Here is a 16,954-nt window from a genome sequence, read left to right as displayed (position 1 = left end):
AATTATGCGAGTCTCTCGGGTCTGAATATGATAATGACCCCCGCTAATGACGGGACCCGGTGTAGAGCCTTAAATAAATGATGAATTGATTCATTATTTGAGTAAACAAGCTGCAGTGAAATCCCTGCTATGTTTAGGTGTATAACTCTCAAAGTTGACGCAGGAAAATCAAACGGCGGAGTGATGAATCGCTGCAGAGAGAAGCACATTCCAGCCGAAATGATTGCCACGCAGGTTAGCTGGTTTCCACCGTGGAAAAGAAGCGTGGGGAACGTACGCTGCAGCTAAAAAAGAAAACCTTTCCCTCCGAGCTGGCACATAAACACACGGCTGCCCTGAGTGCTTTTATGTTTATCCAGCTCCTTGCATCTGGCACATCCCAGCAGAACTATTCAGTGTGCAAATTCAATTTGTGAGCCGTAACCAGTAACAGAAGGCCTCTCTGCCGCCGTGATGGCGGAGTGTGCCAGAGAGCCGCTCCGTATGGACTTATTGGGATGTTATCAAAGCACAGAGGAATGATGGGAGAGCTCTGGTCCAAGCGCCCATGCCTTATCTCGATGTGTTATCACTGATTTATGACTATTTTGTTCTATCGACGGAAGGATCATTTGCGGGAATCTCTCATTTTGTGAACATTGTCTCTTTCTGCCTCCGTACGTTTCATTTTGTTCAGATATTTTCTCCTGTCTGTCTCCGTCTCACTTAAAGTTACGGCCTCTGTTTTTTCCTCCAGGGAAAGTTGTGGAAAATGTCAGATTTATTGAGCAGATTGGACTGTAGGACATGCACAAGACAGAGCAGCAGCCTCCAAACACTGTTACTTGTCTCACGGCGGCTGATTGATGTTTCAGAGCAGAAGGAAGGCTCGAGGAATGAGGGCGTGTGCGTCTGTTTCTTGTTTCGTGTCTTTGTGCATATACAACAAGTCCTGTGAGTCTTATTATTTCATAGAGCAGCATCGATTAGCACATTAATCAATTAGTCAATCAACTAAAAATTAATCTGCATCATCGGTCGATGATCGTTTCATGCTTTTATCGTATTAAAAAACAGCATCCTCTGGTTTCTGCTTCTCTAAAGGGACAGTTCACCCCAAAATCAAGAATACATATTTCCCCTTTCCATCTAAATTGTTTTGGTGTGAGTTGCAGAGTTTCGGAGATGTCTGCCTTCGCTCGAATATAATGGAGTCAGACTGCGCTCCCAAAAAATTAAATTTAAAAAAGTCGAACAGCAATTTCTCTCTCCAGCAATCATAACCGCATCACTCAATCAATCCGCAGAAGATTTGTTGTGAGCAGTTTCACGTAGGAACGTTTTTTCAGCCAACCGTATCACCACGCAGAAGGAAACATGCATCTACTCATGGACTGGAGGGTCGTGATCGTGACAGCTTAGTTAGCAAAGTTAGCCAGCCACTTTAATTTAAAAAATATCAACTGCAATGACTCTTTCCAGATATCATGACCATGTTACTCAAGATCTAGGAACTTTTTTCTTTACGGATCATCGCGGAGAAGGAAGCGTGCAACTTGGGTGCACATTTTCTGTTGCACGGTCAAGCTCTGGTGATTATCTTGAGTAACCAGGGTCATGATAATCTGAATAGAGACACTGCTGTTGAGTTTTTAAAAAATGTATTATTGTGGCGCTTTGAGCACCACAAGCTGAGTGCCACATAGTTCCTTTATATTTTGAGGAAGCCAGAGATCTGTACTGCTGATATCTCAACAAAACAATGTAGATGGTTAATTTGCTCCACAGGCAGGAAGATAAAATACGTGTTTTTGATTTTGGGGTGAACTGTCCCTTTAATGAGAGGACACTGTTAATGAAAGCGTCAAGGAGCGAGCCTGCATATACTTTATAAAGATTAAGATCAACGTCACTGCAGCAGCAAATAACCAAGCGGAGATAAAACTGTACAAGATTAAACTAATATGAAGATAATAAACATAATAAAGGACATTATGTAATTCAGCCTGTGTGTGAGTACGTTGAGCCCCAGAGGGATCCGACAGCCTCTGTATGTCCCTGCCATGTTTCTTCTCCACGGCCGGGACTCAGGCGGCCCCTCTGCCGACCCGGAGCGCCTGCTCATTCTCACCCGGCCTTTGTTGGACAGGACTGACTGGCGTGGAGAGGGGAGAAGCTACGGCTTGTTTCTTTTGTTCCAGAGCTACAGCGGGGGTCACGTTCCCTTCCCAGGCGCTTTCAGCTCGGAGCCCGTATTTACCAGCACGCTAATTTACACATTCGGCACGGCTCTCACTGTCTGGCACCGCGCCAAGTGGCGGAGGACGAGGAGGAGGGTGGAGAGGGTGGAGGCGGCAGCCGTGAAGGAGCAGGGTTCAGGGGGCATGAGCGCCTCTGACATCCACAGTTAAAGTCACTGATGGGATGTAACTAAGTATATTTTGAGGTACTTGTACTTTACTTGAGTACTTCTGTTTTCTGGTACTTTATATTTCCATTCCACTACATTTTGAAGGCAAATATTGTACTTTTTACTACTAACTTTAGTTACTAGTTACTTTACAGATTACACGCTGCATCAGAGCCAAAGTACAACACTTTTAAATGTATTAATTAAAACCAGTGATTTGATTAGTAGTAGTAGGCCCATAGTAAACAGTATATACATACATGTAAATACTTGTTTTTTTTACCTGTACTTTTGATACTTAAGTACATTTAACATCAGATACATTCAGGCTTTTACTCGAATATGAAATTACTACTGAGATGTAGTGGAGTAAAAGTGGAAAGTAGCATAAAGTAAGTAAGTAAAGCACCTTGAATGTGTAACTGTACAGAGTAATTGTACTTAGTTACTTTCCTGGATAAAATAAGTGTTTTGTAATCATCCAAGTTACACTAAGAACTTGTTTGTTTCCACTGATGGAATGTAAATAAGTACAATTACTCAAGTTCTGTACAATTTTGAGGTGTTTTTTCCTTTTTCTGCTTCTTTATACTTCCAATCCACTACATTACTACACTACTAGTTACAAGTTACAGATTACATGCTACATCAGAGCCTGATATATTTGTACTGTTGATATATATTGCCAGAAAATGACTTTTGATACTTAAGTACATTTAATATCAGGTACTTTAAGACATTTACTCCAGTACTATTCATATGGGTGATGTTCACCTTTACCAAACTAATATTTTAACATGATATCTTTACTTTTACTGAAGTATGACTTACTTTTTCCATCACTAATGAAAGTCCCACTTAAAGAGCTGGTTCTTGCTGTGCTGTTTCTGATGAGCAGCAAACTGATTTAATGTGTTTTCACTGCCAATCCCATTTAAAGCCACTCTGTACTAAAGCAACTCAACATTTTTGGGCAAAGTGCTTGTTTGCAGTCTTACCCCGAGACAGATGAGAAGATCAATATCTAATTCATCTCAGCACGTGCAGGACACAGAAATGTCTCGGAGGTGTTTAGCTTAGCTTAGCTAAAAGAAAAGACACCGGGGGGGAAACTCCAGCCCCTGTCAAAAGTGAATAATGGTCTGACAGCATCTGCACATTTTGTTTCTTAGTGACAATGTTAGGATGAAAACATTTTTCCACATGATGTCATTGGACATCTGCTCACCCACAGGAGATGTTAGGAACGGGTGTGCGCGGACAGACAGAACAAGTCAGACAGGACGGACTTAAACGGAAAAAGATTGTAGGAGTAACGAGCTAAAGGAAGTGGTGTATATCAGGGAAAATACTAAAGATGCTCTTCAGGTATGTTTTAAGTTAAAATTATTGGTATAATAAATTGCGTCTGATAGTTCTTTCACAATAAAACATCAATTACCTCATTAAAAATTCTTTAAAAAGCATCTGCTTCTCTCTCACATATCCAAATATTGTTTATTTTAAAAGTTTAACAGCTGGACATGACTGGATGTCTCCTACTGAGAAGTCTGTTGGGGTTTTAAATCATGTGATTAGACTAGTTTTTAATGTCACAAATCATCTTGTACGAACATGTGTTGAACTGAGATTTAAGGTCAGCGCAGAGAAACTTCCCCTTTTCAGCAGAAGAAGGTGGAAACGTCCGCAGTTACGGTCAAATGTCCAACAATAAGCAGGACATATTATTTGAGTGGAGAGGGACTATAAAGTTTATTCTACCCGTAAACCACAGGACCGACTGCCAGGTCAGAAACTCGTCCCAAAGAATATGAAACATCTTGATGTATGCCTTCCACTGTACCCTTAAACACACAGAGAAGTGACCACATGATATGATATTGTGGCTCTCACAGTTATTGTGGTAACTAATAGTTAACATTGTAGAGGGCAGGATTCACCACAGCCTCAACCATAATCTCATATCACTGCGCTGGGCTCAAGAAGAAATGGGATGTAGCTGACAAAAGCAATCTCACCACAGGGTCCATTTAGCGGCTGGTTTGGAGCTTTCAATCATATCGAATGAGCTTCATCAGCAAACGGAGTCGCCCAGAAGGCACGGGGTCGTGTGTAATGTTCAAAAATGTTGACATTTTACTTTTCTGCAAACCTCAGACAAGCTTCATATGAATCATATCAAAACATCTAAAACGCCTCATATCACGTTAACATTGCATGAAGGATGAGACGGCTGCAAAGCAAGAGACCACTGTTCAAGACAGAGTTTCAGTATTTGCAAGTGTGAAATCACTGGGTGTTTTTGATCACTTTTAGAGACGGCATGTCAACATTTGATGTCAATAGATGTCAGATGGCTGCAGAGTGAGAGACCGCTGTTCAAGATGGCATTTCAAAGTTTGTCAGCCTGAATCCACTAGATAGTTTTAACCATTGTTCGAGACAAAGTTTGAAATTTTTTCAGCGTGAAACCATCTAATATTTTTAATGAGATATCAGGCGGCTACCAAGCGAGGGATCGCTGTTCAAGACAGCACGTCTGCATTGGTAAAAATGAAACCACTGGATAGTTCCAACAGCTGTTCGTGCCTGTTTCAATATTTGTAAGTGTGAAACCACTGAATATTTCTTTGGCGAGATTTGGGGACATTTTCTAGCCGCGTTTGTGGCGCCCGAACCAGATACTCAGAGCCAAAACACAATCCTTTACTAACCTTAACCAAGTGCTTTCTGTTAAGAAACCTAACCAGTTCATAAGCACAGAACTGTGAGAAGTTAAACTGAACCTTACATGTACATTTCCAGCATTTATTCTGGCAGCCGTGTTCCCATTTGTGGACGAACATCATGCGATATGACTAGAAGCTCCAGAACAGCTATGAAATGGACTGTGTGGTGACAGTGTTTTGTTTTGGCTGTATCGACGCTGCATGAGGAGTGCCTCAGCGTGTTGTTGTGAGGAGGGAAATTGGACAAGCTGAGACGAGCCTGTGCTGACATTTAACACACCACGACAAGATGAGCTGCTAACTTCAGGAGGGAAAAAAAAGCCCCTCGAAGGGAGGAATATCACAGCGTTATGTTAACATGCAAGGATCTTACAACCACAATAACCCACCCTCACACCCACACACTTTACTGTATCTAATGACAGATGGATGAGCAGGTTTGGGTTTCACGTTTAATCCCGCCAAAGTCTCTCCTCTGCCTCCTATATAATCTTCTTTCAACTCCTTACAAAATGGTTTTCGCATCAAGTCGTATATGGGAAATGTTAGAAAAGAGATTATGTAAGAGTTATTTGTGAGATTCTCTCTTTGCACCGTATTGTGTTGTCACTCAGGAGCTTTGACATCCAATATGAGCTTGAAATCGACTGAAAGAATATTGATACGCTCTCAGATCTGCATAGCCAGACTCCTGCAGGCATTAATCACTGCTGCACCGGCCTTTCCAGCACAAATATTACTATAATAAATATTAATAATATGTCCTGAAAGGCAAAAATCAACACTGCCATTATCAGGTCATAAACAAGCTGGACCATTACATTTTGATTTGCAGCATTTACACAGCAGTTAAAGTTAAAATAAGTCTTCACGGTATTCTTTCGGCGTAGAAATCCACGTTGGTAACAGAGAACATGATCATTTATAGAAAAAGTCACGTCATCCAAAACATGGGAAGCTAAACGCATCTTATATGTTGTTCCAGACAAACGTCTCCTCATCTTTTAGCATGCCGGTCCTCAAGTCGCAGCTGCTTGTAAAGATTTGGGAACCTGGCACTGATGTTTCCTGTCTTTCTGATCGAGACCAAGCCCCCTTCCCCATCAATCAGCCACGGAAAGCAAACAACAATATGAGGGCTTTCTGGCCAATCTAAGGAAACGGGTCTGCTTTCTATAAACATTCCTCTGAGAGACATGAAGGCTTGATAAGAAGAAGAAAAAAAAAAAGAAAATAACCTCTCCACCCCTCTTGGTTCGCTGCTGGCACACACACACACACACACACCAACACACATACACGGCACATATTTCACATAGCGTTCACATGGATGCTCAATCATATGGAAACTGCAGTTTCAGCTGTTTTTAACTCAAGTGTTTCAGTAGATGTAGCATGCAAAGTCTTAATATTTTAATTTTTTACAGTAAAAAAAGTGCATTTTCTTTCATAATTCATAAAAACAATATGTTCAAACTCATCTATGGACAGGATTGAAGACAAAACACACCAATACAGATGGTGTATGAGTTTTTTTGATAAACACATGGGACCGGACAGTATAAGGCGTTTTGGAACAAGAGCTAAGAAACGATTATTATATCGAAGTCATAAAGATGTTATCAAACGCACTGATGAAAGGAAGTCTAAACCTGTTAGTTTAGGAAACCTGCAGGGGGAAAAACAGGGTGGAAAAAAAGCCCCCGCCCACTCCATTCCTTCCCGGTGGCTGTTCCACTGTTTTCCAATAACTTCTGAGTTGAGGCGTTTAGAGAACAGCCAGGAGCTGCTTCTCTCCAAATCTGCCATAAATCTCAAAAGTAGCCGTGTGCAGTGATGTAATATATGTGACCACGGAGGTTCAAAGTGATGGCCGCGCGTCAAAGTCCATCAGATTTACATCGACGAATTAAAATCAACAACTGAAATCCAAAGAAAATGACTCGGGATAGAAACAGACTAGTGTGGTGTTGGAGGTGAAGTCCTGAAATATGACATCATGAACCCTCGTCTCTCTGCTGCCTCCTGAACAAACACACTGAACACAGTCAAAACTGGGAGCCGGGTCGTGGAGCAGGTCAGCTCACAGGGGGGAAAACCACTAAACTACAACATCCTCAGTTCTCTGTCTTTTTCCAATTTAGCTACAGCAAAATATTTCCATATAACAGATTTGCTTTGACACACAGTCTTGACAAACGGTGACTTCCTCCATCATCCTGTAGATCTAAAATTAATTGGTCAACATTTGATAGCAGGGGGGCCAGAACTACAAACACATTTGTCCATGGCTGACTGATTGAGTGATGAAGTTACAGCATTGGTCGAGACAGTCAAGTGTTAGCATTCCCCCATTGGCTGTTGCATTTGCAAAATTCATTAGAGCCAACGGTTATTACATCCCCAGGGGGGCGTCACTTTACACCGAACTGTTTCCTCTTTCGTCCTCGGTGAGTGTTTACGGGTGTTTCACCAAATTGCCTGCGACTCATTCCTAAGTTATTGCACGACAACAAGGAAGACAAAGGAATGTGTTGCCGTATTTTTGCACGTGAGCATTTTATAACCATGGAATCAAATCGTAAACTCGACGACTGACCCAGTAACGACTCGACCACACTTTCACACGTTGACCGGACAAGGTCCAGCCATAAAATACGATGATGTTTGAATTGAATAATCAGTGGTGATACCCAGCTCTAGAAGACGGAGAGACTGACTCTTCCCCAAACTACTCAGATGGCAAAACAGACTAATCATCCTCCGAACCAGTTACAAGGCAAAATTACCCTTAGATGGTTTTATGACTGAAATTGAAAACAGACACGAACGTTTCTCTGTTAATTGTTGGAAAATTCAAACCATGAACCTTGTTTTTATCCTATACTTTTGGGTACCAAACTGATACAAGAGTGTCCATACTGTTCCATACAATACACAGATATCTAAAACAAAGATTAATGTCCATGTGACGTTAAGTTTCACCAGTTGGAGGGGCACTTATCTCCAAAACCCCCACAAATTTAACCAGAAAAAGGCTCTTCACCAACAGCCTGTGTATCTCAGGGCATCAGGGCAACAAAAGCTGAATAAATCTATAGATCTGTGAACTGAAAACTCTCCACATGGCTTAAAACATAACAAAACTTCAGCTGAGTTTCATCGGAGGAGCCACATTCAATAAGCATCATGTTGCTTTGAAGCACAACCAGGTCTGTGTTCCTGAGACGGAGCCATGCAAGGGTCAAGTAAGGCCATCCTCAACGGTACGACGTCCTCTACTAAAGCTAGAACATGTGATACGCAGACAGCAGAGCCGTTTGTTTGGGCAGCCATCTTGGTGTTGTCTCTGCAAATGGAGAACGATGTCGTCTGGCGATCAAAAATGTAAAGCGGCCAAACTATAAAGCCGCGTCGAAGCCTGGGAGAGGCTTTTTTTCTCCTTCTTTCTAAATACGTTCCTCGACTATGAGAGCCATTATACCAGGCTTCAAGCTTGATTGCATGGAGTCATTTAAAAGATTAGCCGTCATTAAATGTTGCAGTATAATGTTCCTCTTTTGAGGGGCATTATAAAGACTTTCTCTATTTAAGGGGTATTAGACTGTGAGGGTCTGCAGAAAGCTCTCGTCTGAGTGTGCTGGCACCACCGAAGGACAAACAGAGATTGCGGTAAAGTGGTTTTCATTCAGAGTCGAGCTTGAGCGATCACAACTTTCTACCCCAAAAAAAGTCTGAAATACAAAACCTGGTTCGGTGCTCAATTTCGGTCGGAGTGAGTTTGATTTGTAGCGCAAAAGAAAAACCAAACAATTAAACCGAAAAACATTACATCAGCTCTGAGTGAATGGAAGGGCGTGTTCTGGTCCAAGTTGGTGGGCTTTGTGGTGTCTCGACGGTGCTGAGAAGTTACAGCCTGAAAGCAGTAAATTCTAAAAAGGAGTCCAGTGTTCGCTTTAACTGCAACATCAGTCTCCGGATACGTTCCTTCATACACTCTTTAAACGCCTTCCTCTGGGCCTATGACAGCAGTTTCTCATGTGTGCCAGACGACCTGCTAAGTAACTACCATAAGCGAGGCATTATGAGACGCCCTTGAAAAATGCGAAGCTTTTACTGTGCCCTCATTGGATGCTATTAATTATACTAAAAGCCCGACTGTAAGGCATGATGCTTTGGCACAGCTATAGGTTATTTATGTTGCTAATGTATTGCAGGTTCACAGCATGTGCCAGCATTCAGTCCAGAGGACAAAAGGTATAAACAAACTGCTGTGCACACAATTCAGTCCTGCAGGGCGTTTTGTAAGGATACAAGAAATTCAAAGGATGCACACATTTTGATCATCTATCTATCCATCCATCTATCTATCTATCTATCTATCTATCTATCTATCTATCTATCTATCTATCTATCTATCTCTATCTCAGTCATCCATCCAACGTCTACCAAATAAAACCAGAACAACCGCCTTGTTTTACGCCTCCGCACACCAGTCAAGTTGCTTTTCTTGAGCTATAGTGTTGAATGATGGCCAGAATGTTGAAGTGAAGATGACCTTTGATCTTTAGGATATAAAATGTCATAACTTCATCATTTTGTCCCATCAGACATCTGCGTAAAACTTTGTCTTGATTAAAAACGGGTTAGCCTGATCACAGGCTGACATGAGGTTGCCAAACAACTACGTATGGTTATACAGACTGAAATCTGCTGGAAAGTGCAACTATACGGAGCTCCAGCATCGCCAAGCAGCTGTGCAGACATAAAAGAGAGCATTCTGTTGTTCAGTATATTACCATGAAAGTGTTAGCAGATGCTAGTTTGTCTAAACCAGGCTAGCCTTGACGAGGAGCTAGCATCACAACTGGCGTGTAATGTCACTTTACAGCTCGTCTATGGGCGTCAGCTACAGTTGTTGGGGTCAATGTTTCAGCATGTCATATAAATACTTATCTCTACAATTAGAAACTGAAAGTGTCTGGTCCGTACTGCAGCAGGAGCAGAGAGAGTAGCAGAAGTTGGATTTCAGACGTATCTTAAAAGGGAATAATCACAGTCTGACATGAGGTTACTTGACAACTAGACATGTGGCTGTACGGACTGAAATATGCTGGAAGGGCGATTACACGGAGCCCCAGCATCATGTAACCGAGCCAAACCAAGCTAGTCTTGACGGCTACCTCGGGTAAATCAACTTAGGAGCTAGCATAACTACTGGCATGTACCTTCTACACATTTGTTTTGTTTAAATGAACGCAGGGAAGATCTAACAATACAGATCGAGCCCTTTCAACACATTAAGCATCACTGATGGATATCTTTAAAACTGCTGTTCACACTCCGTACATCCATATCTAAATGAAAGGGGGAAACAGGAAAAGAGACGACGGTCTCTGTGGCGTTGTGAAGTGAAACAAAGCTTCCAGTTTTATATCGAGTTTTTTAAGACCGACATCCATCAAACACAAGCACTTTGCACAGTCGCAGTGTGTTTTGTATCAATGAGAAAAACAATAAAACACTCTCTTTTACATTACATAGGAAGGCAGGAGGTTAAACTGTGTCTGAAACACAGACACACACACCGAGAAGGGATTACATCAGCAGAGAAGCATGAGAATTCATGCTGGTGGTTTTATATGGTCATGGACCACTGCCTTATCCCTAATCCCAGGAACGCACACACACACACAGACACACACACACACACACACACACACACACACACACACACACACACACACACTCTTCCCAAACCTCTCTATGTGCCTGTCCTGGCTGCATGTGTGCTTGTGTGTGACTGTGGTCAGGCATCTATCAAGCGTTGCCTAAAGGAGGGACGGAGGTTGACTGGAGCACTGTTTGCCGGGCAGATGGTAATGATGAAAAATGTCTCCTCTGAAATCCAGTCCGCCGCGGGCACGCTGCCAGTGGATGTACGCCATTCCCACACAACCAGGACTTGTGGGTAATGCGGCTGTCCGGGCAGGACAGTGCTGTGTTACATTTATGTTGGACAAGGGCTGCTTCCAAGGAATGTGTGGGTCACACATCTTACCAGTCACGATGAGACTGATGTCAACTATTACACAATACAGCAGTGGTGTTCAAACTGGGGCGGGGGGACCAACAGGGGGGTTTTGGGTGGGTGGTAGGGGGTCTCCAGCAACTTTGATTAAATTTTTTCGGATGTTTGAGCAACAAGGAAAGAAACAGCTGGCGATTTTGATTGACTGCATTTTTTTGGTTGACATGAAGACCTTCATAGACCTCTCAAACAGGAGGTCTAATGCTTAATGTATTTCTTTTCTGGAGGTCCTTGACTTGTAGAAGTTGAGGAGTCCCTGCATTATCATACAACATTTAATGTGTTCAAATCAAAATGTCATATTTTAACAACGGATCAAAGGATCAATGTGACGTGAAATCGACTCTGCAGTTCACCTCAGCTGTATCGATGGTGTTTTAGCGTCTTTAAGCTGATTGTTTTGATTTTAAGACCCACAACTTTACGGTCACGGCTCATTCTCATTACTCTCATACACAGGATCTGCAGACAGCTGTTGAAAAAGTGAAAAGGGCTGAAAATCAGACAGACACGAGCTCGTCCTCATCGATAAAATGACCATAGTCATAAGTCAACTTTGAAACTAGCTTATTACGATCCATATTGAGATGTGTTATCAGGCGGATTGGAAACAGAAAAAGAACTGTTAGCTACATTAGCCATAACAATTTTATAAGGTGATAATACTGTTCTTCAATGTTGTGATTGCAGCTTGTTGTGCTGCCCTCAAGTGGCCGTCAATCACCAATCAATCCACTGATACAGGTTTGTCATTTCATTGACATACACTTTACACAAACACTTTGGCCCCTCGTCAAAGTGACAACCAAAAAAACATCCTTAATAAGTAACCCTAACCCTGCTCACACGGGGTATAACCCTGAATAACGTCTTTAATCAAATTACCACAAACCAGCTCCACAAGAGGAGAGCTGGTCGGCTTCTGAGCTCATCTAATGAAGTTCCCATGTACAGTATAGTCTATTCACACTGTGAGGTGACAGGGTTCATACCGTACATAACAAATGAGACCTAACAGTCTACAGTACATTAATGCGTTCATTAGAGCCATATTTGAAGGAGTAAACAGAGCATAATGTGGTCCTGGCAGCTCCACATCCTGCAAAAAAAAAATAAATCCAATAAGAATCCAGACACCCACACGGACAGGGTTAACAGGGATAATCACAGCTGTGAGCGTACAGTGCTGCTTTGCTAATCTGTTAAAGAATACTCCCTATGTTTTCACACTATGCACTTATTCTTTTTCTCCTCAATTTGCAGCAAATTGGAGGCAGTTGTAACTCAGTCTACGTGCCAAAAATTCCCAAAGTGCTGTCGGGTTTTCTCACGCCCGGGGCGATGATCTCTGTGCAACAACTTTTTGCGAGGTCCTATTGTGAAACACTGCGGCTGCAAGACACACCAACACTGACATCAGTGGGAGAAAGCTAACACACACACACACGGTTTCTGGTTCACATGAGAAAATATAAGACATTATCGAAGGATGGCGAAGCACTTTTGAACACAAATGTCCCTTCTTCAAAATGTGCTGAGAAGAGAGGAGAAGAGAAGACTGAAAACAAGAGGAGACATACGCCACCACTGTCATTCCAGCCATGACCATGGGCCACCAGCCACAAAACATGGTAAGCCGAGGAGACCACACACAGACATGAGCACTCCAGAAACAAGCAGCGCTTCATGTACACAAACTCTGCACTGATCCAACAATCACAAATATCCAATCCATCGCTCTGACATGCTCCTTTCCACACATTCCTGTCATCCATGCGAGCCAAAGCGGACACACAGGAGTCAGAGTGCACTTATCCATAACAAAAATGCACATCACAAACTGTACGTCTACTGTATGAATGCAGATGCAAGAGCAGAGCAGAATCGCTCACATACAGTTAAAACCTGCAAACATGAACCAACACTGGCACCACACCTCTGCCAGGTTACATACAAGCCTGAGAAAACACACATCTGACAATATCCAAGCTTTTCTCTACCTCCCTCCGAATACAAGCCGATCCATACTGCGGAGGGTTTTGCTGTGCACAGCCAACACTTGGGACAAGCCAGCCTTCAACACACACTCCTTACCTGAAACACTGCGGTGGCCATCCTGTCTCAGTGTGTGTGTGTGTGTGTCGTTCTCTCTCTGTCACTCTTTGGGTTTTTCTCTGTCCGCCTTGTGTGTTTTTTTTTTATTTGGTTTTTTCTTTTTAGTGCTGCATCGTCCTTTCCCTTTTCCCCCCTCTCTGTGCAGCAGAGAGGCTTTTCCTCTGTCGCTCCGTCCAGATGGCTAAAGCTAAAAAATCCACTCACTGTTACCTTGGTGCAGCGCGGAGCTGGAGGAGTGTACAAGTGTGTGTGTGTGTGTCACAGAGAGAGCGAGAGAGAGAGAGAGAGAGAGAGAGAGAGAGAGAGAGTGAGAGAGTCGGTGTGTGTGTTTCAGGCTCCGGGCTAATAGGTCTGGCTGGTCTCTCCCTCTCTCACTCCTCCTCCTCCAAGAAAATGAGCATAAAAATGTCTAAAGAGTCTTTATGTGTGGGGAAGAAGTGCAGCCAAAGGCAAATCTCAACATCCCCACAACTGGAAACGGCGCAGTGCAGCACTCAGCGCTGAATAAGCAAGGCAAAGTCTGGCTACGAAGCTATAGCCGTTTCCCTCTCTTTTCTCCTCCCCTCTTGTTTCAGACCGTTTTTCACCCTCCCTCCCAAACGGAGGAGACACACGAGCAACGAGAAAAGGGGAAAAAATATTGTGAAGTGAATTTCCCAGGGAGATCAGGAGGGAGGAGGGGAGGGAGACGGGACGTGAGATTGGTGAAACAAAAAGGAAAAAGGCTCTTTTCTTTCTCTGTCTCACTGTCTTTCTCTTTCTCTTTCACACACACACACACACACACCAACACACACTCCGTCCTCACGAGCTCATTCTTCATTCTCTCCTTGTTATCAGCTTCTCAAGTTACAGGTTAAATATGAGTCGCCCCCCCTCTCTCTCTCTCTCTCTCTCTCGTCCACCCCTGACTTTCTCTCTCTCTCTCACACACACACACACACACACTTATACTCACACACTCCCTCTACAGCTGCAGAGAGACAGACGCCAACCATGAATGAATCCATTGACTTCACGGCAAACTCCAAAGTCAAACAGTGTCAACAGCAGCGTGGAGATACATAGTTATCAGTCAGCAGCTCGGTCTGTCTTTCAGACTCGCAAACGCCAATAAATCCACAGACTGTGTCCTGATAGGCTGATATGATGAGATACGCATGTGAACTTAAGATTAGGAGCTGGAAACACGCACGGCACTGCAGAGCACAGTAACAGTAACAGTAAGGAAGTCCAGGAAACTGCTGATCACTGACTTCTGTCCCTGTTTGTTAGATACAGTTTGACCTGCAAGAAAGTTTCCCTTTTAAATTTGTAAACAGCTGCAACGATTAATCAGTTTGTCATCAACAATCTTTTAACTACTAACTACTACAACTATTCTGAGTCCAGTGTCTTAAGTGTGGATGTGTTCTGGTTTCTTTCCTCCTCTCTGACAGCAGAGGAGACAGCAGTGCTTCTCTTCTTGGTGCAGCCAGTACAGAGCAAATCACAGCAGTTAAAAAGGAAATCAATATTCGAGTGCACACCAGGATACCATTTAAATTCTGACTTTATTAGTGGAGTGTATTACCCTCTCCTATATATCGTAGTACTTAATGTACTTTGTACTGTTATATATTAATGATATATAATCAGATCAGCCTGATTCTGTATTCTGCTCCTTCTTGGTTTTAGCTTTAGGCTTCGTTGAACACTAATCATAATTATTTTATCCTTTTATGGAACAAAATCACTAATGAATCTATCGGAAAGTGACGGACAACTTATTTGGCAATGAAAATAATCTTTTGTTGCAGCTTTAAATTTGTATTGATCCTTTGTCTGCTGACATGAAATGCCTCATTTTCTGACATTTAAAACAGCTGTTCTGTATAAACGACTACGTTCATTAAATCTAATAAGCTACATCAAGCTTTTTATAGAAGCTGCAAACAAATTTGCTCCTGACTTGAGGTACAGGGCCCTTTTCTGGTGATGGTGCTGTCAAGTTCAAACTCAAAACACCAAAGCCCAACAGTCTAATCAAGCCTAATCCAAAACGAAACTCGACAGCCCTGTATCAATCTAAATGTTAAACCACCTATGACTGCTTAATTTTAAAGAAAGTGGAAGAAAAAAAAAGTTAATGGGGTCCATTCTGGGCTGAGAGCCATCATCCATCCAAGTTTTCGTGTATTCCTGCTGAGAAATAACGAACTGAAGGACTCAGAAATTGGCTCAAAGGGCACATGAGCTCACCCACATGCGGATGCCTTTTAAACTGGTAATTGTTTATTGGTCAACAAGCAAATCACCATCCATGAATCTGTGAACAAAGCTCGAGAGTAATAAGTCTTTTGTGTACAAAGAAAAAGTCATCAAACGTTCAAAAAAACCCTAAAGTTTGTCCTGTGATACTTCAAGCTTCCACTGCTGAAAATGACGCTGAATCAAATCAGTAAAACTGCCAATAAAGATATTGATTAGCAGCTTACAAAGCCTGGCTTTAATCTCACCTGGAGGTAGTCTTAAAGTAAGCGCTCTGGCATTTTAAATTCGTCTCCACACCCTCACCAGCTATTATCCAGTAGCCAACAAAAGGGACATTACTGAAGAATGCCGGGTACAAATTTGTGGCGCATTAAGTATGATGCCGCAACATGGAAAGAATGGCCGCCGTCTTTGATGTTTCTCGGAAGTAATTACATGGAAGGTCGCTCCGAAAGTAACACCTTTAGCTGTTCGCCAGATGTCGGCTCAGTAAGCGTTATTTAATTCGCTATTAATGACAAGGAGCCAGGAAGGAAGGGAGGGCTGCCAGAGAGGAGACATATGGTTTACAGTAACACAACAACACGCTTGTTTATGATGCACACCTTTAATGTAGGGACCAGGCTGATCTGAGGGGAGCTGGGAAACCCCCTTGTTTTGTTGCTGTCTGTGTTTGTCCATGTGGGTATGAGGCAGTATACTCAGTGCGAACCAAGAGCTACGTGTTTGTATGTTCGGGACTGTAAAGCGTGGGAAAGTTATCAGCCTGTGTTTGAGGACACGCCACTTTTTTGATTTTGTTCTAGTGAGGCCAAGGATTATTCGTATTAGTCTGAAAAAGACAGGATTACAAGATTGTTGAGTCTCATTCCCAACTCGTCAAACACTGGTGGCCAGCCCAAACTACCATCCAAAAGCATCAGTTACTTGACGAGTTGGAAACGAGACTCAACAATCAACTAATCCTTCAAATGTACAACATGTAATTTCCGCTGCTCGCTATCAAAACAAAACATAAAACTTCTGCAGACGGTTATGTTGGGAGCTGAGCCAGGCACTGAGGAATAAACAGACACATCAGATTCTGTTCTGATCCGGAGCCATTTACTGACGGGAGGAGAGCTCAGAGATGACTTTCTAACTTTTGGGAATAAATGGTGGATTCATCTTCACTCCTGTTTATCAACCTGACTGCAGCAGCTATCTACTGGTCCATGTGGCCTGGTGCATTCTGGTTGTTGTAGGTTTTCTAACTTTTTGAGCAAAAGGAAGAACTACACAACTTTTCTCTCTGTTTTTTCTGGTCAGGTAGCAACTATTTCAAAATGATTTGTGTCTTTCTATGGTATAGACAGCCCAGTTATATGAGAACGCCAT

The 16,954-nt window shown here is 42.6% G+C and overlaps 1 protein-coding gene across 11 annotated transcripts in view; it reads right to left on the bottom strand.

Annotated features, from left to right (window-relative positions):
- The window catches only part of tns1b (tensin 1b), a 172,824-nt gene that overhangs the window by 79,135 nt on the left and 76,735 nt on the right, over nt 1-16,954 (bottom strand). Inside the window, exon 1 of one of the 11 annotated variants that reach the window (XM_084362717.1) lies at nt 13,304-13,825. The exons of the other annotated variants lie outside the window; for them this stretch is intronic. Coding sequence (XP_084218843.1) covers nt 13,304-13,324 — 21 coding nt within the window. The 5' untranslated portion in view covers nt 13,325-13,825. Of the gene's footprint in view, nt 1-13,303; nt 13,826-16,954 lie in introns of those variants that run through there. 11 annotated transcript variants of the gene reach the window in all.

The sequence above is a fragment of the Pagrus pagrus genome, assembly GCF_965226575.1.
Source record: "Pagrus pagrus genome assembly, chromosome: 9".
NCBI classification, from domain to species: Eukaryota; Metazoa; Chordata; class Actinopteri; order Spariformes; family Sparidae; genus Pagrus; species Pagrus pagrus.
Note: the sequence above shows the minus strand (reverse complement) of the source record. Positions and strands in the feature narration are given on the sequence as shown.